This window comes from Camelina sativa, chromosome 5, assembly GCF_000633955.1.
Source record: "Camelina sativa cultivar DH55 chromosome 5, Cs, whole genome shotgun sequence".
NCBI classification, from domain to species: domain Eukaryota; kingdom Viridiplantae; phylum Streptophyta; class Magnoliopsida; order Brassicales; family Brassicaceae; genus Camelina; species Camelina sativa.
Window position 1 is genome coordinate 2322946 of NC_025689.1, and position 27696 is coordinate 2350641.

Genomic DNA, 27696 nt, shown 5'->3' on the forward strand with positions numbered 1-27696 from the left:
TTTTTTTTTTTTTTTTTGTAATTTTCTAAATGCAAGATGTAAGACTGACAAAACTCAACCACTCTAAATTGAGCTAAAAGTTTAAAACCAAATCAGCAAAATACTGACCAAATGGAATCTATTCTATTACGTCTTTGCGTCGACCCAAAAGGAAATGTTTTCTTTTTTCGTCGTTCCTGGCTACCGAAAAGGGAATCTAATCAAGCATAAGAAGTAAAAAAAAAAAAGTTTAACAAATTATATGGTACAACCGTTATATTAATTTATAGTATTGCTTTGAATAATAATAATAATACCATATAGTAAAATATTTATTTCCTCGTGGTGAGAATATTTATAAACGAGTTTATAAATAAATAGAGCACGGGAACAATTTATTGAGGGATTTTTTTTTTAAGTAGTTGAGCTAATTAAATTTGACTTAAAAGCGAAAAGAAAAAAAATAGTTAAAAAAAAAGAAAAAAAAAAAAAGCTGTCTCAAGGTCTCTGACGTTATTTTCCTGTCGAAGTCGCAGACTCGTCATCACAGCTCAGGAGGAGAAATTCTGGGTTTTCTTCTTCTCCTCCTCTACTCGCTAAATCTTCTCCATCTCTAAAAAGGTAAAACCTAATCATCTCCGCGTTTCTATCTGAAGAATCTGTCAGATAGATAGATAGAGATAGAGAGAGAGTTTATAGAGGATGCCAATGATCTCCAAAGCTTCATCTACTACCACCGCCACCAACAATTCATCGATTCCTTCTTGTTCTAGGGTTTACTCTCTCTTCCCCCTTTTTCTTTTTTCTTTACTCTTCTCTTTGATTCTCTCTTTGTTCCTTTTTTTTTTTTTTAATAATTCCGATCCAGTTTTATGGTTGGTACGAGATTTAGCCCTTTTTTCAGAGTTCTGTGTTGGGTACTGTTTATGAGATTTCTCTGCTGTAAAATTTTGAAATTCAGATTCTCGCTGTATCGATCTTCGTTTTGTATGCTTGAGATTTCCTCTGTAGATTCCATTAACTGGGGCTAGTGTTGAGTTTGTCTTAGTAGAGAGAGCTGATTCACACTTTTAATAAAATTGAGACTAGTTAGGTTTGATTCAATCATAAAGGGTCAATTACTATCTATCTGTTGTTGACTCTGGTTAGGTGGAACTGGCGATTCTGTCTGCTTTGTGACAACTGTGTTTTATTAGTCTTTTGTTTGACAATCTTATAGTATTTGTATCGGATTATGATTTTCTTTTGATTGAATTCATGAAACAGATTGGAGGTCAGCTTTGTGTGTGGCCTGGTTTGAGACAACTTTGCCTCAGGAAAAGCTTATTATACGGAGTAATGTGGTTATTATCCATGCCACTCAAAACATTGCGTGGAGCTAGAAAAACCCTTAAAATTACCCACTTTTGTAGCATTTCCAACATGCCATCCTCTTTAAAAATCGAACTGGTTAGTTGTATGCATTGTGCAAACTTTGTTTATCTTCATACGCTTGCTTTTCTTATTTTTTTTTTCCGGGGATGTTTCCAGGTTCCCTGTAGTAAGGACAACTATGCGTATCTTTTGCACGATGAAGACACTGGCACAGTTGGAGTGGTTGATCCTTCTGAGGCTGCACCTGTTATTGAGGCATTGAGCAGGAAAAACTGGAATTTAACTTACATTTTGAATACTCATCATCATGATGATCACATTGGAGGGAATGCTGAATTGAAAGGAAAGTATGGCGCTAAGGTAAGAGGATACTATTGTCGGTTTTGAACTTTATGACCTTGTTTTTTGCGCAAGTCTCATCATTTGTTCCCTTGAAGTATTCCTTAGCCTCTGAATGCTATGAAACGTAGTAGAGCTTTACATTATAATGGTTTGGTTTTTGTGATGTAGTAAAGTGTTAGTCTAACTAGAAAATTTTGGCTTTCTGGGCCTTTTTGTTTTGCAACTATGTTTAGTTGTTCTTTTCGTTGTTACTTCCGATAGATATATATACTGAAGTGTCTTTATGTGACGTATGTTGCCGACAGGTGATTGGATCAGCGTCGGATAAGGATCGGATTCCTGAAATTGACATACTTCTGAAGGATAGTGACAAGTGGATGTTTGCTGGCCATGAGGTCCGGATACTTGACACTCCTGGCCACACACAAGGTTTGTAGCTGCCATATACCTCCACTTTAACAAACTATGATATATGCAGTCAAGTATTGCCAACTTTGAACACGTTTGGTTGCTCACATATTAGTATCTTATTTGTCATTCTCCAGACATTACTGTGTAACTGCTCACTTGAACAACTAGTAATTTCATGTTTTACGCTCTTAATTGTTCTTATTCTCACGCAGGCCACATAAGCTTCTACTTTCCTGGGTCAGCGACAATATTCACAGGAGACCTAATATATAGCTTATCCTGTGGTACCCTTTCAGAAGGTACCCCTGAGCAGGTAACATTGATTGAAAATTAGGCATAAAACCTAACCGATGAATCTGAAAAATAACCCTCTGTAGCCTTGCACTCTATGGTTATCTCTTTTGGCAAAAATGTTCTAAGTGAGTTAATTGTTATAGACCTTATGGAGAGACCATTATGGAGAGACCACTTGGGAGTACTCTAATTCTGCTTTGTCCTTTGTTAACGATAAACCCCCTTTTTTTTTTGCGTAAATCTCAGATGCTTTCATCACTTCAAAAGATCGTGGCGTTACCAGATGATACAAATATATACTGCGGCCGTGAAAACACAGCAGTAAGTTTTACACCACATAAATACTGTCTTATCTCACATTGGTGAACTCTCTGCGACTTGGTGAAATAAACTATCTATATATCCTCCATGATACAGGGAAATCTAAAGTTTGCACTATCAGTAGAACCAAAGAATGAAACTCTTCAGTCCTATGCAACCCGAGTCGCCCATCTGCGCAGCCAGGGACTCCCATCGGTAAAATCTGATCTCTTCCCTATCATCCCCTCTTAGCTCACCAAACGTCTTTCTGGATCTCATTTACTGGGTTTTGCATGTAGATTCCAACGACTGTTAAGGTGGAGAAAGCGTGTAACCCGTTCCTCAGAACATCGAGCAAAGATATCCGTAAATCATTAAGCATTCCAGACTCAGCAACCGAAGCTGAAGCACTGCGTCGTATACAAAGAGCCAGAGACCGTTTCTGAAAAAAAACTTGGGGCATGTTTCTTAATTTGTATAGAAAATTCACAAATCATCATCAGCCGCAAAAAAATCAATATGTTATTATATGTTTTGGGCTTTCTTCAGTTAATCCATTTGAATCTGTATTCAAAACAGAAAAATATCTATATATATTTAGTTGCTCAATTATTAAATTATGAGATTTTCAAGTGTAATATATACTTCAGCACACAACTACACAAGTGTATACGTTTTAGTTCTCTCTTCAAAGAGCTTTACCAAATTTCTAACTTTGGAAATCATTAGTTTGGTGGATTGATGGATTTGATTCACCAAACGTGAAAACGCAACCGTGCGTCTATTGCTTTGTCAACAAATACTTAACAACAAAAAGTCTTACAACAATTAAATACATGATTAATATATTAAAGTCTAATTTAATCGAATTTATGCGAAAAAGTGTCAGTATTAAAAATTATTATTACGTAGCGGAAGAATAAATGGAAACGCTAAAAGGTTTCGCGAGTAAGAGAGAGAGAGAGGTTGCAAGCGTATGATCTGCCCGCCAAGCAACCCCTTCAACATTAGTAGTATATTCAGCTTTTTGTGCACTGATCTAACTCGGCTCGACCTTTTTCGCTGAGTTGACTCGCGCGAGTGCGATATATCGGAAAAAAGCGAATAGAGCTTTGGTTTTTTTTTTTAAATTCGGCGATAACAATGGAGGGAGAAGATTCCGTCCATGGCGATTCTCATCTCAGCCTCAAGACATGTGTCGTCCTTGGCGGCCGAGGGTTCATTGGTAGATCGCTTGTCTCTAGATTGCTTCGCCTCGGAAACTGGACAGTCCGAGTCGCTGATTCCGCTCACTCTCTAAACCTCGACGAATCCGATTCGGTCCTTGTGGATGCTCTCTCCTCCGACCGCGCTTCTTACCACTCCGTCGATGTTTGTGATAAACCTCAGATCGTTAAAGGTTTGCTTCTTATTTCTCTGTGTATGAATTGCTTGCGCTTTGTTAAGAGACGTTGGACAGATCGGTGTTGTTTGGTATCTGAGAAAATGCTGCGGGAGATTTTTTGGATGTTTGAGATTTTTGGGTTCTGATATGAGTTTTGGTGTTTTAGATGTTGAGATGTGATTGTAACATCATATAATTGTTTTCTTCTTTTGCAGTTAGTGAGGGTTCCTGTGTTGTATTTTACATGGGAGCTACTGATTTACGTTCTGATGATTACTTTGACTGCTACAAGGTTATTGTTCAAGGTAAAGTTCTTGCTCACTTACAAGATGGTTTACCATTTTATTAGTTTAACCTTGGGTGGTTAATTTGTATATGTCGTTGACTCCCTGATAGGTACAAGAAATGTGATTTCTGCATGTCGTGAGTCTGGAGTCAGGAAACTTATCTATAACAGTACTGCTGATGTTGTTTTTGATGGTTCCCAACCTATACATGATGGTGATGAATCCTTGAGACGCCCTTTGAAGGTAATCCCTGAGGATAATTGTTTTGTTGGTTTTTTTTCTCTTTTTGATCTTGTTCAGAGATGATATCTGTTTAACTGTTTTGCTTTGATTCTGTTGCAGTTCCAAGCCATGTTGACAGACTTTAAAGCTCAAGCGGAAGCTTTGATCAAATTTGCTAACACCCGTGATGGTCTCTTAACTTGTGCACTTCGCTCTAGCATTGTTTTTGGACCTGGTGACACGGAGTTTGTACCTTTCCTTGTGAATCTAGCCAAGTCCGGATATGCAAAGGTCTTACTATTATTTCATCACATTATTGAGTTTATGTTAATTATCTTATGATACCTGGAAGATTTCCCTTTGATAATGGCATATTCCTTGAGCTTGATTTATCCTTGGTTTTCTTATGTTTGGGGAATGACTGTCTTTGTCTTTTAAAATTTCAGTTTATAATTGGGAGTGGTGAAAATATGTCTGATTTCACTTACTCTGAGAACGTTTCTCATGCACATATATGCGCCGCAGAAGCATTAGATTTACAAACGGAGTATGTAGCTGGAAAGGTAACCCTGAGGCATATGTATCTACCAAATCACTCCTGAAAGAGCAAGACCTTTATATGTGATGAAGTTTTTCTGTGTCGACTTTATGTAGGAATTTTTTATCACAAACCTCAAGCCGGTCAGATTTTTGGACTTTGTAAGCCACATTGTTGGAGGTCTGGGATACCCAAGGTAACTGAGCATCCAAACAGTTTTTGATATAATGAAACTTGTTGTGAACTCCTTTCTCTTACTGTTTCCTGATTATCCGGTGTCTGCTGAAGCATGGTCGAAGGTCCCTCAGAATTTCTGAACCTACCCTGAATGTTCCCTTCTTACAGCATCTACATTTTTAGTAATTTTCTAATGATATATTTCATGAACTACCTTATCTAGTGGAACTGTTTCGAGTACGGCCATAGCTACTATCTTGTACATGTTTCCGTCTCCTAATATCTATATATTGATCATTAGATAAGATTCAGATCCTTAGACCGAACTTTCTGGTTTACTTCTTTTGATATTTTTCTTCTCGTAAATTGCAGACCATCTATTAAACTTCCTGTTCGGCTGGTTTTGTTTGTTTTCTCACTTCTTAAATGGACACACGAAAAAGAGGGTCTTGGGAGTAATTATGACACAGCTCATCAGTATGCTCTGTTAGCTTCATCAACGAGAACTTTTAACTGCAATGCAGCTAAGAAGCATCTTGGTTACACACCTGTTGTGACACTTGAAGTGAGTTTAAATTGGATTTTATTTGTTTTTATCATATTCAGCTGGTTGAAAGCTTCCTTGGATTCATTAGCTCTTGTTGGATCGTAGGATGGTATTGCATCAACGGTTCAGTGGTTCTCTCGGGATCTTGAGAAGTCTGATGACACGATCATGCAATCTACTGCAGATCAGCTTCTTGGTTGTGGTAAAGGTTAGAACCAACTCGCTATTAACAATTATAATAATGCCCTTTGAAAGTGTTCTTGGCTAAGTATTCAGTTATATTGCTTTAAGTCTGTGTCTCATTTAGCGATGGGTATGATGATGCATGTTAATAAGGCTAAACCTGGAAAGAATCTATCTCTATTCTTAACTTAGATTTCTTGCTACTAGATGTCTAGAACATGCTGAAGTATTTACTTGATCCATTTACACCTGCTTCGAGACCATGTGAGTTTATGCGAGTTGCAACTTTATGTTATGCACATATAAACAAACTCTGGGTCAATGCAAGCGTTTAATGTTAATTTCTTTAAATCGACTTGACTTTTCATCTATGTTCTCATGCAGTTGCAGACATCTTGCTGTGGAGAAATGAGAAGAAAACATTCGTTTCTTTTGTTTTCCTCAACTTGTTATATTACTGGTTCTTCTTTTCTGGAAAGACATTTACTTCATCTGCAGCCCAACTCCTGTTTCTATTTGCTGTTGCTCTCTATGGACTTGCTTTTGTGCCGTCAAAAATGTAAGTATTAATTCCGAAAGTTTAGTTAGCACTACAGAGGATAGTAAACTTATTTTGTGACACCACAATTTTGGTGATGCATCCATGTATATATGTTTCTCTTGTGAAATGTATATGCAGTTAAGTGATATAATTGCTTATTTTGACAGTTTGGGGTTTCAAGTCAAGAAAATACCCCCGTGGAGATTTGAGATCTCGGAGTCAGCTGTGAGAGATTTTAGCAAAGATGTCGTAGTTGTGTGGAACCACGGAGTTGGCCGTTTTAAATCCCTAAGCAGAGGAGGAGACTGGATCAAGTTCTTCAAGGTACAATTCTACTCTCTACACACTTATCCAGTGCCCAGCAAACATGACAGTAAACTCATTTCTCTCGTTTCCTGAAACCAAAAAACAGATTGCAGGATCCCTATATCTCCTCAAACTGATCTTATCCCGTTCATTGGCAGCATTTCTTTTCACAGGTACTTAAACAAAACTTTTGTTTTCACACTTCATAAACATCAGCATCCAAAAATTGTCCTGTCCATAACATTGTCCGAACACTTTGCTGAACAGTGATGTCGTTCTCGTTCACTGCGTTCTTCATCTACGAGCAATACGAGCTTGAGCTCTATTACCTAGCCAGGATCTTCGTCGAATGCTTAACAGTTGTTAAAAGGATGGTGCCTGTTTCTGATGCTTCGGCTAAACCAATGTTCTTGTGAAGCTTCCAAAGTCGACTAAATGAACACCAACAGTTCCAGAGACTAATTGCAGTTATTAGATGTTTTTGTACAAACAATATGCTATGTTTCGGAATGTAATCTTAAGAGTGAGAGGGATGATGATAATATATAATTAAGATAATTTACCAATTTGCCATGACTACATTAAAACGCAGCGTTTCGTTTCGGATTCCAAAAAGAAATAGTAATAATGAAATAAAATAAAGGAAAAGTTATCATCTATATATGCCCTTTAAAAGCCGCCGCTTCGACACCTTCTGGGCCTCTCCTCTTTCTCTCTCTCTCAATCTAATCTTCTTCGTCTTCGAACTCTTATCTAGGGTTATCTCTTCTCCTTCTCTGTTAGGTGGGTTGATTTTAAAACTCAAATCTCTCTCTCTTTCTTGCACCACGTACTATACTGCTTCATCGTTCAATTCGTCTCTCGTCGAGATATCGAAATCTCATTACCGCAAAGGTAAAACAATCATCAATTCAGAAGGATTCGAATTCTTAGAATTATCGCCAACTGAAACCAAATCAACGATGGCGTTAGCCATGAAGCCATTCAAAGCCGATGATTCGGGTTTCAAATCGAATAATCTTTGGGTCGGTAGCCTTACGATCGAAACGACAGACTCAGATCTGACCGAGCTGTTTGGAAGATACGGCGATATCGATAGAATCACGGCGTATTCTTCGCGTGGATTCGCGTTTATATACTATAGACATGTGGAGGAAGCTGTGGCTGCGAAGGAGGCTCTTCAAGGAGCTGATTTGAATGGAAGTCAGATTAAGATCGAATTCGCGCGACCGGTTTGTTCTTATCTATTGCTCTCTAACTTTGATTGTCTTTTGTCAACGATTATTATACTGTTTTCACGAATTCATAGTCCAGGAGGTTCACATAACTTTGGTGTTGCTTGTTTAGTTAAAATTTATTTTTTGTGTGTTGAATCTGAGTTCATCTCGTACAAATCAAAGTCGAAACCTAGATTTTTTTTCCTATTATCTATCATAGCTGAAGGCAAAACCCGATCCGATCTTAAAAAAAGATAGAGAAAACGCAATTTCTCAAATTAGTTTGGTTTTATTCTACAACAACGTCTAACCAAACTCGCGCCAAGCGAAACCACAAAAGAGAGCTTATACGTGAAGAATTTGATGTCAAAGCATATATATAAACACTCTTATTCGAATGAGCTGCAAAAGAATACATCAAACACATCTTTCTCTCCGTTATGCAAAAGGTTGATGATTCAATTGTTGTCCTCTGCGATATCATTAGCGTTATCTTCAGACTTGTATCCGCGTTTAGCAGAGTCTGATTTCAGGTTCGCTCCAGTTGTTAAAATCTATCTCACAAGCTTGAGTATGACTAAATTGCGGAATTTGCAAAGGTGAAAAATTTGGAAGCTAGCATATCATCGATCATCAGCCAAAACAGATATCAAATTGGGAGTTTAAAGTTACAGTTTCCTGCAAAACCAAACTGTGTGGAGATTAGTCTACGGGGTACTCGAGATATCATCAACAACCGGCAGCGTATCGCCGGTATCGGTCAAATTCCTTAGTATCGGTGGCACAAATCCATATCAGTTATGGAGGAGTTTAGGGCATGCTTATCCTGGATGCTACAGTAAAGAAAAATTATGTGGTTGTTAATTGGCTAACTCTACCAATCAGATACGTAAGATGATCGTCTTCTGGTGAAAGAGATGCTTTTATTTTTGAAACGCTCTTTCTGAAGAACAAAACGTGCTCCTCACTTCTTGCCCTACGTACATTCTAGGCTTTCCCAGTTTTGTTCCTCAAGGAGTTGAGTTCTTCACGACCATTCTGGGATTTGTATATCTACAGTGATCAAGAAAAAAAGATTCATTTGCAAGCAGACTCAAAATTCAATCTCTCCCGGCTTTAAGTACTTAATGGAGTGTCCAAGGTTTGGTTTATTGTCGACTCAGGCAACAATAAAGACAAGAATGCTTTGCAGAGAACGTTAATGTCTTGCCAGCTTTGAGATCGACATTCTTCTCCTGCAGACCATATGTGTGTTTAGTCTTGATAGACTGTTAACACTGATTGATAAGAGGAAGATGATGTTGTTAGTTTAGGATAGCAATTGATGCCAATTGGTGTCATAATGTAGTTGGAATTATGTGTTAGTTTGTGTGTTTAGTTTCCTTGATGTTTGAAGCTCTATTCTCTGCAACCTATCTGGGTATTATTATATCAACTTCTTATGTATGCGCCTTTTGTTGTTGCAGGCAAAACCTTGTAAGAGTCTTTGGGTGGGTGGAATCAGCCCGAGTGTCTCGAAGGATGAGCTGGAGGAAGAGTTCAGCAAGTTTGGGAAGATCGAGGATTTTAGATTTCTTAGAGAACGCAAGACAGCTTTCATTGATTATTATGAGATGGATGATGCTTTACAGGCTAAGAGCATGAATGGAAAGCGAATGGGTGGTAGCTATTTGCGGGTTGATTTTCTTCGGTCACAAGCGCCAAGAAAAGTAAGTGCCCTTGTGACATTTATTTCTGTTTACTTTAATAATTTGCATCAGACTTTTAGTGCTGAGCTCTGTCTTTTGCACCTAGGAGCAGTATTTACCCGAATCAACTGGTCTTTTGTGAATTCTTACAGCTTTGTAGCACCGTTTCATATTCCATAATAGTGTCTGCTCATCGTTTTTATTCTGAAATCAAGTTACTTTGTCTTTATCTTTAGGAACAATGGGCTGGCTCCTATGATAACAGGAATGGGAATATGAATCAGAAACCGCAGGTTAGTACTCGTAAAAGTTGAAAATAGTATGTTTCTTGTTAATGGTTATTTGTGTAGGTTTGGCTTTGACATTTTGGTATATTCTTACAGTATCCTCACTCATATGAAGATGGTAAAGGAGGTGTCCAGCCAAGTAAGGTTCTGCGGGTTGTGTACCCTCCTACTCTTCAGATAGATGAGCAAGTGCTACACAATGCAATGATACTCTTTGGTGAGATCGAGAGGATTAAAAGTTACCCATCAATGCATTTTTCACTTGTGGAGTTTAGAAGCGCGGAGGAAGCTCGCCGTGCAAAGGAAGAGCTACAGGGGAGGTTATACAGGGATCAGAGAATCACAATTATGTACTCAAACGATGAGCTGCCTCCTCAGCAAGATGATACTAGTTTTTACTCTGGTGTGAAACGGTCAAGGCCAGATATGTACAACAATGACCCGTCATTTGTAGCTTCTCCTCATTCTACTGGAATTCCTGGGTCTATGAGGCCCTTCAGAGGTAGCAATGAGCGTTCTTATAATGGTTCAGAATACAACGATGTTGTAGGCAAGGAGCCAAACTGGAGGAGGCCATCACCAAATGGAACGGGAATACTCCCATCTCCAACAGGGCCTGGAATCCTCCCATCTCCTGCACAAGGTACGAGGTCAAACCCTGGTTCTTGGGAAGGATATGATCCTGCTCAGTTGGACAGGGAAAGTAAACGAGCCAAAAGAGATGGATCGGTGGACGGTTTTACTCCAATGGGTGTAGATGAGAGGTCATATGGACGTGGTTCAGTTGCTGCTAGGCCTAACCGTGGTCACTCTGATTCTGACATGTGGAGAGGAATGATTGCCAAGGGTGGCACTCCTGTCTGTTGTGCTCGTTGTGTACCTATTGGAAAAGGGATTGAAACTAAACTGTGAGTACCCTTTACAGTATTTTAACCCTTCTAATGTTTTCATTCTTTTAGAGAGAACCACATATTTTCTTTACATTCTTGATGGAAGTTAGAGGTCATTATTTTAGGTAGTAAATTGTAGGATTGACTATTGCTTGTATAGTTTCTGAGATGTCTTGATTTACGTGGTGCTAATGCATTTATGATTTAACTGATGACGTTTCCTTCAATTGCTGACTTTGGTTTTTTTTTAAATTGATGTATAGCCCTGAGGTCATCAATTGTTCAGCAAGAACTGGTTTGGATATGCTCGCCAAACATTACACCGAAGCCATTGGATTTGAAATCGTTTTCTTCTTACCAAACCTGCAAGAAGATTTTGCGTCTTACACTGAATTTCTCCGCTACCTTGGCTCAAAAAATCGGGCAGGTGTTGCCAAATTAGATGATGGAACAACGTTATTCTTGGTGCCTCCATCAGATTTCTTAACTGATGTACTCAAAGTGTCTGGTCCAGAACGGCTTTATGGTGTTGTTCTCAAGTTGCCTCCGCCAGCTGTTCCTGTTGCAGCATCATACAGACATGAAACTCAGTACAATCCTCTGCCTTATATGGATCAAGCCCGGGATTCACCTGCCAATGCCAGTCACAGTTTATATCCTCCTAGGGAAAATTACAACATGGGTGCACCAGAACATTTGACAGCTCCTTCAAAACCATCCGTTAGCGAGCCTCTCAGAATACCTAACAATGCAGCGCCTCAAGCTGGGGTTAGTTTAACTCCGGAGCTTTTAGCGACTCTGGCATCTTTTCTCCCTGCAACTTCTCAACCTACTGCCCCCGAGAGTCACCAACCTTTGTCAGGCAATTCAACAGTTGTTTCCACAGTTACTCAATCCAATGGACTGTACAATGGAGAAGCACCGTCAAATCAGTCATTCCAACAATATGGAAATCAATACACTCCAGCCGGGCAACTACCTCCTCCTCCCCCTCTCCCTCTGCGTTACCCAGCAGCTTCAAACAACCCCAACTACTCTAGCGGAATGGTCCATGGCAACGTGCAATACCAAGGCCAATCTGTTAACATGCCTCAGCTGTCTCCGTTACCAAATATGCCTCATAATAATTATGCCATGTACACACAGGGTTCGTCAAATCAGACTGTTTCTCAGCCCATGACACAGCAATACCAACCAGAAGCTTCCATGCCAAACCAAAACTATGGTCGTCCAAGCTATCAGCAAGCTAATTATCATGCCGTTACAACAAATCAGGCGCATAACTTAAATCCTTCCCAATTCCAAGCTGCTATGCAACCACCAACTGACAAGGCAAACTTAGAGCCACAAAGCCAAACACCACAGTTGCAGCCTTTGCTCTCTGGGGCTGATCAAGGTACAACAGATGGGGAGGTGGATAAGAACCAGAGATACCAGTCAACACTACAGTTTGCCGCAAACCTTCTTCTCCAGATACAGCAGAAGCAGCAGCAACAGTCTTCAGGTACTCCGGCTGGACAGGGGCCTTGAAACTAGCTCCACCCGCCATCGTAATCTTTAAGGTAAATCATCTCTATCTTCACCCTTTGTTTGATCACTGAGTTGAATGAGCATAAGCTCTGTTGATATTTGCATTTCTGTAGAGTTATCTGTGTAAAAGCTGAAGCATTTTAGTCTACATTTTTATATAGGGTACATGAACTTTTGTGAGAAAAACGTAGGATTGCTTTGTTGAAAATACATCTTTTATCTGTTGCTTGCATTGTCATTGTGGATGCCTACTTTGTTGGTTCTTTCTATGCTTCTACCATGAATCCAGCCTAATGGTATACATATGACATCTACTTTGGTATTCTTCTTATGACATGTAAATTTTGCTTTTTATTGAATTCCCTTTGTTTTTGTGGAGCTACGATGGAGTGTGTATGTGTGTGTAAACGGTTGGTTACTAGCATACCTTGGATTTGTAAATTTCGTAAATGTGATAAGAATATACTTTGTGATGATTAGGAGTTCTAATTGCTTGTATAGAAATATAACAACCTTTGCTTCAGCTTGCAAAACTCTAATACAAAAGATAAAGAGTTTCAGAATCTTAACTGCGATCATTAAAGAGCATACAAAGACGACTGATTGCAGAAAGCCAATTTGATAGACTTGAAAATGCTGTCCGAGAAAAACTCAGATGAACACAATCTGATGATACTCTTATCATTAACCAAACCTCTTAAATTACCAAGGAGAAAATAACAGATTCAATCGTGTGATTTGCCTTTTTATGAACTTAGAGAAAAGTGATTGAATTGGAGGAAGGAAGCTTAGAGAAGCCGTGTCACTAACTCATACCTGTTTTGAAACTGTGTAGGTGGTGGTTTGGGAGCTAAAAGCGGTAAAACTTGCCTGACCAAGAGAGAGGCGTTGTGCTATAGTAAGAAGTGTACGAACAAAGTCCTACAGACGCAAAAAAAGAGAAGAAGAAGGCTTGGTGCTCTTAGCTCATCCTCGTTTTTCTTTCTTTCTTAGGTTTTTTCCCTGCGGTGTTTAGATAAAAGAAAGGCTGTATAAATTGACTGTGAATTTTAGATTTTCTTTTCTTTTCCTAAATAGTTTATTTTTGTTACTCTTATAAAACAAATCCTCGACATCATGTCAAAATTGTTGATGATATTTCAATGGAGAACCCAAGTTTTAAATCTACTTTCTCGTATGCCCCATTAGTATCATGTGAAAGTTTTACAAACAAACAAAACACTAGAGCTTACGTACATTTATTTACTATAAAAAAAAAAACTCAGACATACGATTTTGTTGAGTTTCATTTATGGTAAAAGTGAGAAGTTTGTTAAACTTTGGAGACTACATGAGGGAATAGGCAGGGCCTCCACCTCCTTCAGGCACCGTCCACTCTATGTTCTGCTTAGGATCTTTGATGTCACATGCCTTTCACATATTTAAAAACAAAATTCAAAATAACGATTTAAACTTCTCCAAAATCAATCGAGTAACATGAATACACATGATTTAACAAAAAGTACTTGAAAGTCAGTGATGCATACCTTGCAGTGCAAACAGTTTTGAGCGTTGATCTGCAGTTTCGGCTTTCCCTCTTCATCTTCCACATATCTTTTTTTTAAGTTTAGAATCAACATACAAACCATGATGAGTATCTTGTTTCAGTAAGTTACTCTATTGATCAAATTGCACATGTAGAGATAGAGGGGAGAGTAAGTGAGTTATTACTCGTAAACACGGGCTGGGCAGTATCGTGACTCTGGTGCAGCATACTCTGGAAAGTTTACCTTTTCTGGAATCTTGGGATCCCTCAAGCGCAAATGAGATGGTTGATCATGATCATGATTGGTATTACTCCTGTTATCATCATCATCATTCAACATTCAAGATGCAACCAATTACTCGTAAATACCATAGGAGGAGTACTTTTACATTGTAGATATATTGGAGTTTGTGTCATGGTACAAACCTGTATAACGAAGTTGGCACATCAAATGACAAAACACCATCTGGCTTTGGATACTCAATTGGTGTGCATTTCCGAGCAAGCTGCATTAAAATGTAGCACGACTTTAGTTGTGTTTTCATCAGTCAATGTGTTAAGGTTTATACAAGTGCTTGTAATACTTACATTTGTTGCTTCGTGGTCAGCTTTCCCATGCTTGAGCGTGAAAGGGACCTTTCCTTTCAGTACATAGCTGCATAATCAAACATAAATAGTTCACTTATAGCAAAAAGAAATGATCATACAAACACTGCAAAAAGGAGAATCAAGCCCAGGTCTTACTGTTCCATAGCACTCACGGCCAAGCCAGGGAGTAGCCCATACTCGAATGCCTGCAAGGATTAGAGATTAAGATCTTATCTTCAAGGAAATATCAATTAGATAGGAAACAATATGCGTTGGTATATGTTCATGATATTACGTACAGGACGGTAGTTTCGAGCTGCGTAGAGCTCCTTCCACACCCATGAATCCTTCAAGTTGTCCCAGTATGTGTTCATGTTTATACCTTCATGAAGTACACCAAATGCAGCCTCTGCTGCTAACATTCCTGTAACATGTTGATGACATTAAGATGAGAATTCTGTGATGGGACAATGAAATAAAACCGTATTTTACCAACGATTTATTGTGACCTGATTTCATTGCTGTATGCGTTCCTTTAATCTTGGGTACATTGAGAAAACCAGCTGAACATCCAATTATTGCTCCTCCAGGAAATACTGGATAGGGAATGGACTGAAATTTTACTAGCATCAAGTTCAAATATGTTATAAATTGCCAAACAAATTCACGATGCTATCTAGAAATCTTATTTCCCAGTCAATAAAGCTAAACTATGTATGGACATTACATGCATTAGAAAATGGCTAACACCAAAATGGGAATTGTACTGCTTTCAAAGAATCAAGGCAGCAGTATCTAAGGGGGTAAGTTTCAACTCACCTGAAAACCACCTTCATTTAAGGTACGAGCTCCATACTGAAGCACAGTACCGCCTTCTAAGATGCGTTTAATGGCAGGATGGGGTTTGAGTTTCTGTTTGGAGGATAAAATGATATTGTTCATCAAACTTCTCAATTTTGAATTGCCTTATTAGAAAGGTATTCATTGTAACCGGCAAAAAGTCCAATCGTAATGAGATATTGACATACCTGAAATTCCTCATACGGATTCAAAAAAGGGTTGTGGTAATTCAAGGCAACAACCAAACCAAGCGCAACCTGTTTGGTTGAAAAGAAAACACAAACTGAGCTACCAAAATTGAAAGATAAGTTTTGTAATTGATTAAGGCAATATTTTCTCAACAGTACCAAAGAATCTTCGAAGGGAGAGATGAGTTACCTGCCTGTCGTTCATGTGGTACAAGAATGAACCTCCATAAGTTTTGGGATCTAAGGGCCAACCCAATGTATGAACAACTTCCCCGGGGTTATGCTTGCTTTCATCTATCTCCCAAACCTGTTATACTAAAAGTATCAGCAATTAAAAATGACATATGGCCAACAGTTTCCAAAGAGAAACTATTAAGCAAAACCTGAATTCGAGTTACAACTAATCAAGGATAGAAGTGGTTACCTCCTTAATTCCCAAAGCATATGTCTGATGCTGAGCATTAACCTCCTCTCTTAATTTATACTTTTTAATGATTCTCTGCACAAATAAGAGTAAGAACTTGGTTAGCATGAGCAGTAGATGCAGGCAAATCGTGTGTGTGTATCCTTATAATCAAAACGGTTCTTCTGACCTCTGACAATGATCCTCTGCATCCCTCTGCAAATAGTGTAACTCGCCCTTTTATGTCAACGCCTGGCTGGAAATTCTCCTTCTTGGAACCATCTTTGGATATACCCATATCTTTGGTTGCAATCCCAACAACTTTATCACTTGCATCATATAAGACCTGAAAAGGAACGTTTCCTATGAAAAAACATCAATTGTATTCATTCAAGACTCTAAACAGAAAAATTACCTCACTAGCAGAAAAGCCAGGATAAATCTCAGTTCCAAGCTCCTCAGCTTTTCCTCCTAGCCAACGCACCAGTTGACTCAAACTGCATACACAAGCACCACCAAATACCAAACATCACAAATAAAACTTGTAAACATGTACACAAAAGAGTAGTAATAGAGTTTCTCTCTTACACAATACCTGATAACGTAGTTTCCCTTGTTATCAAACGGAGAAGGAAGTGAAATTGCACGATCTTTCGTCAAAAACCAGAACTTATCAGATGAAGCAGGGATCTCAATGGGTGTCTACAAACATACATATGGTTTCTTCTTAGTTCTTAAACAAGGAGCATACAAGACTAAGTAAAGAGAGAGAGAAAGGGTCAAACATGTTCTTGTCTCCAATGAGGTAGAAGTTCATCTAATGCCACAGGTTCAAAAACATTTCCAGATATAATATGTCCTCCTACATATAATGAAACTCACAACCAATTACAGAGAGCTAAAAGAGAATATAAAGATCAATACTTTATTGAGAAAGAGAGAGAGAGAGAGAGAGGAAACTGACCTACTTCTGCTCCTTTCTCAACGACGCAAACAGAGAGATCAATGTTCTTCTCCTGAGACAGTTGTTTCAATCGTATAGCAGCAGATAAACCGGCCGGTCCAGCTCCGACAATCAGAACATCGTACTCTATCGACTCTCTTCCCGCTTCACTGCTGATACTCCTCCCATTCACTCCTAAAGTCCTCGAATTTGAGCTTAAAGGTGAAATTTTTTGAAACAACTCGACGAGATAAGGATACCCAGATCGATTCGAGTGCCTCGGAGGTGACGACGACACAGACGAGGATGAGGTAAAAGGTTTTGACGAAGGTAATAGAGGGAGAATCAGACGGTGATTCTTAGAGCTTCTGAATTGATTCGAAGAAGAAGAGAGCTTTACAAGGAATCTATGCATGATGATGGATCACTACTGAGTAAAACAAGGATGATGATGATCGAGGAGGAAAGGATTAAGAAGAAGAAGACATTAACAAAAGCTTCGTACTGACTCGGCGATGATGTGGCAGCCTCATTCGTATCTCTCTCTTTATCTAAAAATATAACATTAATGTAATGTAATGTTTTTTTTATAACTAATATTAATGTAATATTTTTGCGGTAAAAATTATGAAACTGGTCGTGACGTATATTTATCAAATTTTAAGATTTTTCAAACCAATTGAAAAATTACATAGTGACGTACATATGCAATATGGTGACATGCGTAAGACCAAATAACACATGAGAGATTCCATATTTGGTGCAACACAGTCACCAACCACTATCAAACGCAATATTTCATAATTGTTCAACCAAAATCTCACCCAACTCTCCCTCTCTCGTACCTATATATAGACGTAGTAACTTAGAGGAGATAATTAATTATACACGCTACATTTTGTTTTATATTTATGATGCCGGAACAAACGTACATGTACGCCTATGTAACGTTGCCGCACAATGACCAGAGAGAGCGCTACTCTCAGAAATGTTATCGGGACGGAAGACGGGTGGTGTTGGCAAGCTACGACTTGATGGGATCAGAGAGTTTCGGTTTTAAAGACAAGCTAAGGAAGTCGATGAAAGGAATGAACGAGTCCGCCGAGCGGTGGGTTTCCGAAGTGCGTCAAGGTACGACCAAGAGACGTTTTGCGATTAGAGTTTTGAGGACAAAACTTGGCTTCTATTCTTGCTTCATTCGTAGTGTTGGATTTTTTACTTCTTGTGTGGGGGCACAGAGATAATTTCATGAAGTAATTTATTAATCTAGCCCTGCCTATATAGAGTATTGATTTGATCGATGTTGCTCTTCGTACATATACATGTAAATATTTGGTTTCATTTACACATATATACGTACGTGTTTTCGTTGGGGAGTTTCGTGTATCCCACATTCAGATTCAAGTTGGAGACTTTGTCGAGTGAATTAAGGTTTGAATATGTAAGCTTACTGTTATTGTGTACGCGGTATAATATGTAAATCAGAAATCAAAACTATATTTTGGTGATCCATTGATTTTATGACCATTATGAATTAATGCTCACAAAATTCACATAATAAGGATACCCAATACTTGATTATCCAAGAAAATGTATGTCTTATTTAGATATATAAAAATTACATTTTCACCCAAAAGATAAAACAAAAAGGAAAAAAATACAAATATGTGGACAGTTTATATATCCACAATTATAAAGTTTTATCTAAATCAAAGAAAGAAAACAAAAAAACCAATATGTGGACATCACTCCTAGGAATATTATTTTTTAGTGGTCCAGTTATTTGAATTAGATATATGGGTTAATTAATACTCCTTATATAAAATGAAAACATAAAATCAGAATAAATGAGGAGGTAATAATATAATTAATAATATAATCCAGCAGAAGGCTGAGGAGCAGGAGCAAAAGGCTGTGGAGCAGGAGCAGGACTACGACAACATGAAGTGATGAGTTTGTTGCAGCAAGATTTACTCTTCACTGCGCCAATGAAATCATATAATTGCCTTCCCTCATCAACTTTGATACCTTTGTTTTTTACGCCTTCAAATAAGTAACGTCCGAAAGTAATGCGGCCCTCAACCTCGGTTGCGGTCATTGCTACGATCATTACCAATACGGCAATAGAGACAATCGCACTTCTCCTCTCAAACGCCATTTTTATTATTTTTATTTTTTTTTGTTTTTCTTGAAATTTTTTGTTTTTTTTTTGTTGTTTTTGTTTGTTTTGAATTTTTGACTGATGATTATGGGTGTAGCTATGGGTGTTATTTATATGGTAAACCAAGCTCCCAAATTTAGTAAATTGCTATTTTAGATAGCTTGTTGAATGTTTCTTGTGGATGGTATTTGAGCGAATCTTATTCTTAATTTTATACCTTTAGTACCGGAGTATTTTATGACTTGGTATTTAACTTGGTGTACGGAAAATGTGGATATTTTAATAGTATAATTTATTATAAACGAAATATGAGATTAAGGATGTGACAGGGTTCCTTAACTTCACAAAATATGATTTCAAAAGAGGACAACAGTTTATAAAATCTCAAATAGGTTTTCATGGTAATGTTGCTTTTTGAGTTGAGTGGTTGGAAACTTGGATTCACCTCCTTTTTTCATGGTAATCATATTTTAGTATCTTCGATCGCCTTCTAATTACGTCGTGATTATTAGTCGATGATAATGGTTTTAATTTGGTGATAAATAAAGTATAGTCGGTATATCAATATATAATAAAAACGTTGATATAAGAAACATAAACAACATTGATTTAAAGTAGTGTAATTTCCTAACGAAAAATGAATTCCCTATCAAATCAAGTCCTGAAGAAAAGACGAGACCGCATGGAGTAGGCGACGAAACAAGGCTCTCACGGCCGACAGTATCAAAATTATGGTGAGTGCAGGTACAAACACTGCTAATACAAATAACAATATCATCAATCATTAATGAGAAGGTATAGTTAAAGAATTCAGTAGATTATAAACCAAATTATATTTTTTCTTAAACAAAAAAAAGGAATAGAAGCGTACCTCCAAAAATCATCAGGAGCGAGAATGAGGACGACAACACATGGGTTCGTAAAATCATGACTATATACTGCAAAGGTCAAACAAGTAAGAACATTAGGAATCTCACATTGACTATATATGATCTCATATTATAAGGGATTGAGATAGAAGTCTATATATTATAAAAAAGTCGAAAGTCATCCAAAGTAACACACTTTGACCAATAGAAAAAAAATACCGTTGAAGCACAAAAGTAACAGAAGTTATACAGAAAATATGCAACTAGTATATTCATTTTGTTCCTCCATAGCGATTTACATAATTCTGTAGGGTCAATCAAATAACAAACCATCGTTAGTCGTAAATGTTCCAAATCTCTAGGGGGCATTTTAATTAAATATTTGAGAGTTTGTATAACCTTTTCCCTTGCATAAAAACTTGTAAACTCTTGGTTGGAATGATGATACAACATGAGCAACAAAAGCAATCCCATCCTACATGCAGATAAAAAGAAACATATATATATGATAGCTAATAACATTAAAATAAATACAGTTCAGCCAAGAATAACGCTAGGTCAACTTTAAACTTACTTACCTCGAGGATGCATGCAAGCCTTAATTCTACTTGTTCATTCTGAAGTCGGACCATATTTTCGAGATAAGGAGATATAACACAATTATATGAGAATATCTGACGGATTGTATCTGGACGTTGATAACATCTGAACAAGGCCTTTTTCTTATCGTCATAGATCACAACATTACCATCTTTAGAAACTATCACCGGCCTGAACCACCTTGGCTCCTGTGGCTTAATACCTAGAGAAGCTAAACTAATGGAGTAAGTCTTGCTCCATCTTTCTCCTGCATCCATGGTCCATATATCTAGTTGCCATTCAGGATCACTATTCAATCTTGTTGTGGCTATGGCTAGATGGTCGTCAAGATTCACTATCTGAGTTTCCATCTTGAATCTCATACCCGCTGGAAGTGGGACATCATGGAACTCTAACGTGTGAAGATCCAAGGCAAGTAACTTACAACCCCGCCAAATGTTTAACCAGTAGATTGACCCATTCACACAAGCCGATCTTCGTCCCGCGTCCACCTCGTAAGGAGGTGGACTAAGTTTTCGCCATTCACCAATGTTGACATCAAGAATCTCGTAATGGTTAGGATTAAAGAACATCCTCACTACTTTATAACTCCCCGTACCTTTGACTCTTCCGAACCCCATCGCCCAATTACCCGGAAAAAAACTCGACCATGCTCCTGAAAATATGAATATAGTTTTGTTTCTTTAATTACCCATCAATGCAAAATTTAGACTCTTGAAAAAAAGTTATTTCATCATCGATTACCCGTTGAAGAGCAGTTACGACGGTTCAAGAGGGAGGGTACGGGATCAGGGCCGGAAGGAAATCGCCTGAGTTGTCCAGTCGAGGGATTCAAAACGGTGACACAACCTGGTTCAGGGATGCAAACCAAACCGTCGCAACTCATCGACGGTCTTGTCGACTCGCAGTGCAAATAGACAACCTCTTCGTCATCCCCTTTGAAACGTACCCCGGGGAGGACATATGGAAGGGGGGCGCCGCAGTAGCAGTGGTGAGCGGCCAGGATTTTCTGGCAGCTCTTGTCAGATTTTTGAAAACTCAGGTGCATCTCCACGAACCTATTTGATTCCAGTATCGATCTCCATTCTTTTGACACAGTTTTGAATTTGACAAGAGATTTTAAGGGAAGTCTCAAAAATATCTCTTTCAGGAGATGAGAAGGGACGTAGCTCAAATTAGGGTTTACTTCTTCCCTCATTATAGGTTGCTTGCGTTCTAGCTACTTCGTATTTCGAGTATATATACCGCCGTATTGTATAATTTGTATATGTATATACATATATATAATTTATATTTTTATATGTTTAATAATTTTAATTTTTTTTGTTACATTCTTTTTATAAGATAATTAGTTTGACTTCTTTTTTTTTTTTTTGCTAATAAGAATGTAAATTTTTCATTTAAAATGAAAACAATTTAGGTTTACAATCGATGATTATAGACCTGCACTAATGGTTTCGTAGCAAAAAAGATAAAAACATGGAAGCATAAAAATACTTCTTGTTTGAGCCATAAATATCATGAAGTAATTAATCAAACCCTAAAATAATTATCGATAATTCGATATATACGTGTTGCTCTACATACATCCACATGTAACTACATGTGTATGTGTGTGTGTTTTTCTTTAATTTAGAAAGTTTCGTAGCCCATGATGAGAGACTTTATCAAGTGATTTAAGGCTTGGCATTGTCTTACATTTTCTTGTATGTAAATTTGTGTCTGTATAATAAAAAAAATAAAAGGAGTTTATAGTTCAAAACTAAAGTTTTCCTATTTCTAATGATGTTCATAACTATTGGTTGATGCTCACAAAATTTTTAAAAGTGGCACTTTCCGCAAAAATCCTTTTATATTACCATTGGATACTTCGTAACTAGCTTGAATTTCGGCCAAATATATTCCATGAATCTAAACTCAAAAATGATATATTGTTCCATTCATATGTACAAATGTACGGTTTATTCTTCCCACAACTATATACATAGTTTACTACATTGATGATCCTCTAAAGAAAGATAACACACGTTGGTTTATATACATCGCCAATATTATGTCCAATCGCCCACTTTCCAAAAAATTTATATAATTAATCAATTCGCTTTGGGAAAAAGAGAAAAAAAAAATATAAGAGAAATTACGAGGTAGCTATATTTATATGTTTACGTAATTATATGCTAATGTTTAGGAAAACAACAAGTGTGCATGAACACGTTGCAACAACCTCCACCAAAATCAGCTAAGCTCCGTCGGATATGGATTCGGCCATCAATATCGGTAGCGGTCGTCGCTACAATCATTAGACATATGGCCATTGACACAACCGCAATTTTCATTTCAAACGCCATTTTTTTCGTAAAGTATTTTTGTTCCTTTTTTTTTTTTTTTTGTTCATCATAGTGTATTTATATGTTAAGCCAAACTTCCAGATATAGTATATTATTAATTTAGACAACTTGTTCAATGATTTTTGTGGATGGTATTTGAGAGTGATCAATTTTATTTTTAGTTCCATACATTTAGAAATAGAAAAATTGAGGACTAGGTTTTGGCATATACAAATTATAAAGTGTGGTGTATAAAAAACAGGTTAACATAAAAAAGAAACAATTATTACGTATTCTAATCTCAAAATTTGGTTTAATTAGATCGGTTAGACGACGTCGTTTGAATTAATTTAATTGCTATATTGGGCCAACGTAATGGGTGCCTTATTGGGCTCAATAAAACCCATTATACACAACACAAAATGCTAGGGTTTTGGAATCTCCCACTACACCATATATATATATAAATCTCAAATTCATACCTCTCTGTTCTCTCTCCGCATCAATCATCCATCATCTCTGTTTTTAGTTTGAAACTTCATATGACAGATCTGTCTGTGCGTTTTTCGAAATGTTTATGTTTTTACGAATAAAAAGGCTCCATCTTTACTGAGTCAACAGCAGGCGCCGCTTTAATGGTGACCTGACTGCCGCTTGGAGCCAAGATCAAATGCCAGAGGAAGACCCATGGAACTTTTTCAATAGTTTCATGATTCAATACTCTTGGCTACATATTCGGATTATTTGGTTTTGTTTTTTTTTTTTTAATGTTTATGGATGCGTGCGATGATATGATGGTGTGTTTGTTTATAATTATTGATGGCATTTAAGTCAGACACGGGTGCTTGCTTGTTGGGTTTTAATAAGAAACAGCAGAGCTACCTTTTGCATTGTGCCTATAATAATTTATATAGCTTGTCATCACGATTGGAGTCAAGTCTTTGATCTGATGTCTTCCCCATGGCTTCCTCCAAATTTAAAGCAGCTACAATTGTTTTTGGTTTCAATTTTTTTCATACAATACAATCAATGGTTTGTTGTTTAGATTCTATTAGTGTTTTCGTGAGTGATTTTGTTCATTTCTTGATCTTGATCTTGAGTTCTTGACTCATATCCACAACAGGAAAATGTCTATATGAATCGGTAATGAGTTTTATACTTATATATGTCTAAACTCTGAAACATGAATTAGAGAAAGCGAGAAAGTACTAATAGCGGATGGTGGGTGCTAATGCAAACCAAAAAGTGACCATATCATGTGGAGTAGCATCGGTTCCGGAACGTTGGGGTTTCTTGAGGGTGAGAGGCAATGATTGGCGTTATGATGGTTTCTTTAATACAGCGACGTAACTATAAATTCAGTTCAGTAGTCCGACGTTTAGCCTAATAATTGGATGGGCAATAATAGCTTTCTTTGACAATATTACCAAAACATTGAGGGAAGTGCTAAGAAAAATTGAATGCCTAGCTACTTTTAAAACAAGTTATTTTAAGAGATGTAGCCAACTATTGTTATGTGTTATGTTGAAACTCGTAGAAATCTCTTGCGACACAGTTACGGTATGCTTAAATTGTGATGATTCTCAAACACGGTTCCTAGTAACCTAAGAAATATACCAATATGCTTGTATCTCAAGCACGGATATATCTGAACCATAAATAACTCTCAAGACGTTGTGTTCCGAGCTCTCTACTCGTAGCAGTGGTTGAACTTTCAGATTAGACTATCGATTGTAGATCTCCATTCTTTTGATACAGTATTGAATTTGATGGGAAGCCTCCACATTATCTGTTTTAATAGCTTTGGAGGAAGATAAGATTGATTGAAGTTAGGGTTTTCTCCGTCTCCTTCATCATCTTTGGTTTCATGGTATGTGAATGTGAGAGTTTTCCCTTCGGATAAATCCAGTCTTTGACATATATATAAACTACAACTCCTGTTACTTATTATGGAATTATATAATTAAGGTCCCATCTCTTACTAGACTTTCCTTTTTCTTTTCCGATAATTTCTATATTTTACAATTGTTTGCCTTGTTCCTTTCTTTGTTTCTTCCCAAATCTATATAGGTAAATAAAAGTAGGATTCCACATGTCACTAATTAACTATTTTTTTACATCTCATTAGTTAACAATTTTAAATTTAAATATTTTCTATATATAAAGATATTGATATAAAGGAAAAAATATATATATATAAAGAGAAATGTAAAATTTTGAGAAACAATATATGAAATATATGAAACTTACATTTTTATGCTTATTTTTTTGGTGAGATACATTTTTATGCTTATTGTTAATCTTCTTATTATACAAATAAAAAAAAATAAAAAATAAAAATTATTCGGTTTACCCTACATGTTTTCAATAGAAATAATAATCGGAGGTATACCATTCGATCATATTTTTATTTGGGTTTTAAAAAGAAGTAGAGGTGGACATTTAAACCGAACCAAACCGAACTCAAACAAATTCAATCCTACACTCCAACTATTTGATTATGAATTTTCTCAACCGAAATGATAAACCGAACCGAACCAATAACCCAATATGTTTTTTAAATTAATTAATAATATTATTAAAATTATAAATATGTGCGCGCAACTTTTGATAATCAGAAGAACTACATGAGGGAATAACCAGGGAGAGTTAGATCGACTATGTAGACATGTGCGCGCGACTTTTGTTTGTACAATGGCTTGAGTTGTTCATTCTTTCTGGTTTCATTCGTTAAATTTAATCCAACCGTTAATTTGTTAGTCTGGATTTGGAAATAGTAACCTATGATTCTCAAGATGTATACATATGAGGGTCCTTTTCCCTAGGGTGTATTCAAATTGATATTTTAAATAATACTATGTTATTCAATCATGTAATGTAAAAAATGTAGTGAAATCTATTGTTATTAAACAAATGATTTAAAAATCTATTTTAAATTAGAATGTTATTAAAAACAGTTAGTGAATTTGATTTTTAATGATTTTGAAAGATTTAAGAGGCTTTTTTTTAGTTAAAAAGTACAAATCCAAATCCTTTGCTTTTAGGTAGGAGTTGAAATTTTTTTACAATAACCCATCAAAATCATAAGAAAACTTAATTTAAGTATCTCAAATTTCTTAAGTTCCAACATTCACATAAAAGAAATGCATTAAAAGATCGACGTAACCAAATTTAATGAAGTCGGACCAAATTTTTGAGATATGGAGCTATAACACAACAAGTAGAGTGTGAGAGGCGACGAGTGGTGTTTGTGTGTGGATAGTGTTTGAATAAGTTCTTCTTGTCGTCACAAATCAAAACATTCCCTTCCTTAGATATAGCCACAGGCGTGAACCACCAAACCTTTAATGGATGGAGGGTTGAAGCTACATCGGCTAAACTTATCGAGTAGGTTTTGCTCCATCTCTCATCTTTAGAATACATGAACCAAATCTCTAGTTCCTTTTCACAATTTCTTGTCGTCGACATGACTAGACAGTCGTCGAGGTTCAATAACTGGGTTAAATGCGTGACTCCATAAGGATACTTTGGAATACTTGCGACATCATGAAACTCTTCCGTGTGAAGATCCAAGGCAAGTATTTTGTAACCACCACCAATTCTTAGCCAGTAAATAGTTCCGTTGACACAAGCCGATCTTCTTTCTGCATCGATATCGTAAGGAGGTGGACTCAATTTCCGCCATTCACCACCAGTTTGAACGTCAAGAATATCACATTCTACAGGATCAAAGAGCATCCTCACCACTTTATAGCTGCCTGTCACTCTATCTTTACCGAAACCCATGGCCCAATATCCCGGGAAAAAAGCCAACCCTCTCTCTGCAATTTAATAAATTTCTTTTGAGCAAATTCAAAATTTAATTCCAAAGCATAGAAAAAGATTGGGTTATATAATTCCTTAATGCATAATAGATATTAAAAAAAAATATTTTTGCAAATCAACTAGGGTGTGACTAGTAAATGTTTATAAGCTACATAAAATACGGTAACTGATCCAACTATTTATAAAATATTTTATAAGATTTTTTTACAAGGTTTTTTTATATGGTATTTTGTAAGGTAGGGTTGTGAATTACACACATATAATATGGGATAGATTTAAGTTGTTAGGGCCTTTTTATATGATTTTTTTTTTTTTGCACTTTTCTATCCTTTAATTTTCTACAACAACGTAGCAATTTTAGTAAATTTCGCATAATTTGTATGGAGATGTAAGAAAGAAAAAAGAAGCCAAACGAATAAATTACCAGCTGACCGCGGAAGCATATTCAATAACAAGGAAGGTTCAGGAACGGGGCCGGAAGGAAATCTACGTAGTTCTCCGGTCGACGGATTCAAGACGTTGACCCAATCTGGTTCAGGGATGCAGAGCAAACCTTCGTAATTCATCAATGGTCTTTCTGTTGAGTCGCAGTGAAGATTCACGATCTCTTCGTCACCTTCCATAACTGACACAGGTGAGAGATTCGGCCGGTCGCAGCAGTCGCACTTGTAAGCGGCCAGGACTTTCTGGCGGCGGCGAGATTTCTGAAAACTCAGATGCATCTCAATGAAACTCTTTGATTCCAGTATCGATCTCCATTCCTTTGACACGGTCTTCAACTTCCCTAGAGATTTCAGGGGAAGCCTCACAAATATCTCTTTCAGTGGATCTGAAGCAAAATCGATCGAATTCATTGTGGTTCTTTCACCGTCTTTCCCCACCTATCTTCTTTGATCCCTAGATAGATGATGATCCATTATATATATAGCA

The 27696-nt window shown here is 37.1% G+C and overlaps 8 protein-coding genes across 12 annotated transcripts; 4 read left to right on the plus strand and 4 right to left on the minus strand.

The window, feature by feature from the left end:
* On the plus strand, positions 435 to 3332 carry LOC104785012 (hydroxyacylglutathione hydrolase 1, mitochondrial). Of its 3 annotated transcripts, none has more exons than XM_019245662.1 (8): positions 435 to 600; positions 1246 to 1428; positions 1510 to 1713; positions 2001 to 2124; positions 2319 to 2419; positions 2641 to 2721; positions 2818 to 2916; positions 3000 to 3332. In XM_019245662.1, the coding sequence occupies exons 2-8, from the start codon at positions 1318 to 1320 to the stop codon at positions 3144 to 3146; spliced, it is 867 nt and encodes a 288-aa protein (XP_019101207.1). In that variant the 5' UTR covers positions 435 to 600; positions 1246 to 1317; the 3' UTR covers positions 3147 to 3332. The 3 variants fall into 3 exon arrangements, with proteins under 3 accessions (XP_019101207.1, XP_010508431.1, XP_010508432.1); XM_010510129.2 differs by having other exon boundaries at positions 436 to 753; XM_010510130.2 differs by having other exon boundaries at positions 438 to 753; positions 2647 to 2721; positions 3000 to 3146.
* On the plus strand, positions 3621 to 7464 carry LOC104785013 (3beta-hydroxysteroid-dehydrogenase/decarboxylase-like). The gene is made up of 12 exons (XM_010510132.2): positions 3621 to 4099; positions 4300 to 4389; positions 4481 to 4614; positions 4714 to 4884; positions 5040 to 5156; positions 5248 to 5327; positions 5681 to 5873; positions 5961 to 6063; positions 6423 to 6597; positions 6747 to 6903; positions 6992 to 7058; positions 7153 to 7464. Exons 1-12 carry the CDS (start codon positions 3844 to 3846, stop codon positions 7299 to 7301), a joined length of 1692 nt encoding a protein of 563 aa, XP_010508434.1. The 5' UTR covers positions 3621 to 3843; the 3' UTR covers positions 7302 to 7464.
* Positions 7609 to 13660, plus strand: LOC104785015 (flowering time control protein FPA). 2 transcript variants are annotated; one of them, XM_010510134.2, is made up of 6 exons: positions 7609 to 8117; positions 9569 to 9811; positions 10027 to 10083; positions 10174 to 10985; positions 11231 to 12529; positions 13333 to 13660. In XM_010510134.2, exons 1-5 carry the CDS (start codon positions 7848 to 7850, stop codon positions 12495 to 12497), a joined length of 2649 nt encoding a protein of 882 aa, XP_010508436.1. In that variant the 5' UTR covers positions 7609 to 7847; the 3' UTR covers positions 12498 to 12529; positions 13333 to 13660. The 2 variants fall into 2 exon arrangements, with proteins under 2 accessions (XP_010508436.1, XP_010508437.1); XM_010510135.2 differs by lacking the exon at positions 13333 to 13660 and adding an exon at positions 12659 to 12973.
* Positions 13422 to 17515, minus strand: LOC104785014 (electron transfer flavoprotein-ubiquinone oxidoreductase, mitochondrial). 2 transcript variants are annotated; one of them, XR_767303.2, is made up of 18 exons: positions 17006 to 17515; positions 16827 to 16903; positions 16637 to 16743; positions 16457 to 16538; positions 16232 to 16387; positions 16063 to 16137; positions 15829 to 15945; positions 15639 to 15707; positions 15430 to 15522; positions 15120 to 15222; positions 14910 to 15034; positions 14767 to 14816; positions 14611 to 14677; positions 14449 to 14528; positions 14208 to 14336; positions 14024 to 14090; positions 13769 to 13907; positions 13422 to 13499 (listed from the first exon to the last, which is right to left on the minus strand). XR_767303.2 is itself a non-coding variant. In XM_010510133.2 (17 exons), exons 1-17 carry the CDS (start codon positions 17397 to 17399, stop codon positions 13824 to 13826), a joined length of 1875 nt encoding a protein of 624 aa, XP_010508435.1. In that variant the 5' UTR covers positions 17400 to 17515; the 3' UTR covers positions 13615 to 13823. The 2 variants fall into 2 exon arrangements, 1 of the variants encoding a protein (XP_010508435.1); XM_010510133.2 differs by lacking the exon at positions 13422 to 13499 and having other exon boundaries at positions 13615 to 13907.
* LOC104785016 lies at positions 17887 to 18492 on the plus strand. Its single transcript, XM_010510136.1, has one exon. The coding sequence runs from the start codon at positions 17896 to 17898 to the stop codon at positions 18226 to 18228; it is 333 nt and encodes a 110-aa protein (XP_010508438.1). The 5' UTR covers positions 17887 to 17895; the 3' UTR covers positions 18229 to 18492.
* On the minus strand, positions 18852 to 21812 carry LOC104788794 (F-box/kelch-repeat protein At2g43445-like). The gene is made up of 6 exons (XM_010514576.1): positions 21392 to 21812; positions 20593 to 21248; positions 20414 to 20489; positions 20017 to 20083; positions 19825 to 19898; positions 18852 to 19084 (listed from the first exon to the last, which is right to left on the minus strand). Exons 1-6 carry the CDS (start codon positions 21810 to 21812, stop codon positions 18852 to 18854), a joined length of 1527 nt encoding a protein of 508 aa, XP_010512878.1.
* LOC109133017 lies at positions 22554 to 22975 on the minus strand. Its single transcript, XM_019245549.1, has one exon. The coding sequence runs from the start codon at positions 22960 to 22962 to the stop codon at positions 22792 to 22794; it is 171 nt and encodes a 56-aa protein (XP_019101094.1). The 5' UTR covers positions 22963 to 22975; the 3' UTR covers positions 22554 to 22791.
* Positions 26113 to 27620, minus strand: LOC104788796 (F-box/kelch-repeat protein At2g43270-like). The gene is made up of 2 exons (XM_010514577.1): positions 27191 to 27620; positions 26113 to 26762 (listed from the first exon to the last, which is right to left on the minus strand). Exons 1-2 carry the CDS (start codon positions 27618 to 27620, stop codon positions 26113 to 26115), a joined length of 1080 nt encoding a protein of 359 aa, XP_010512879.1.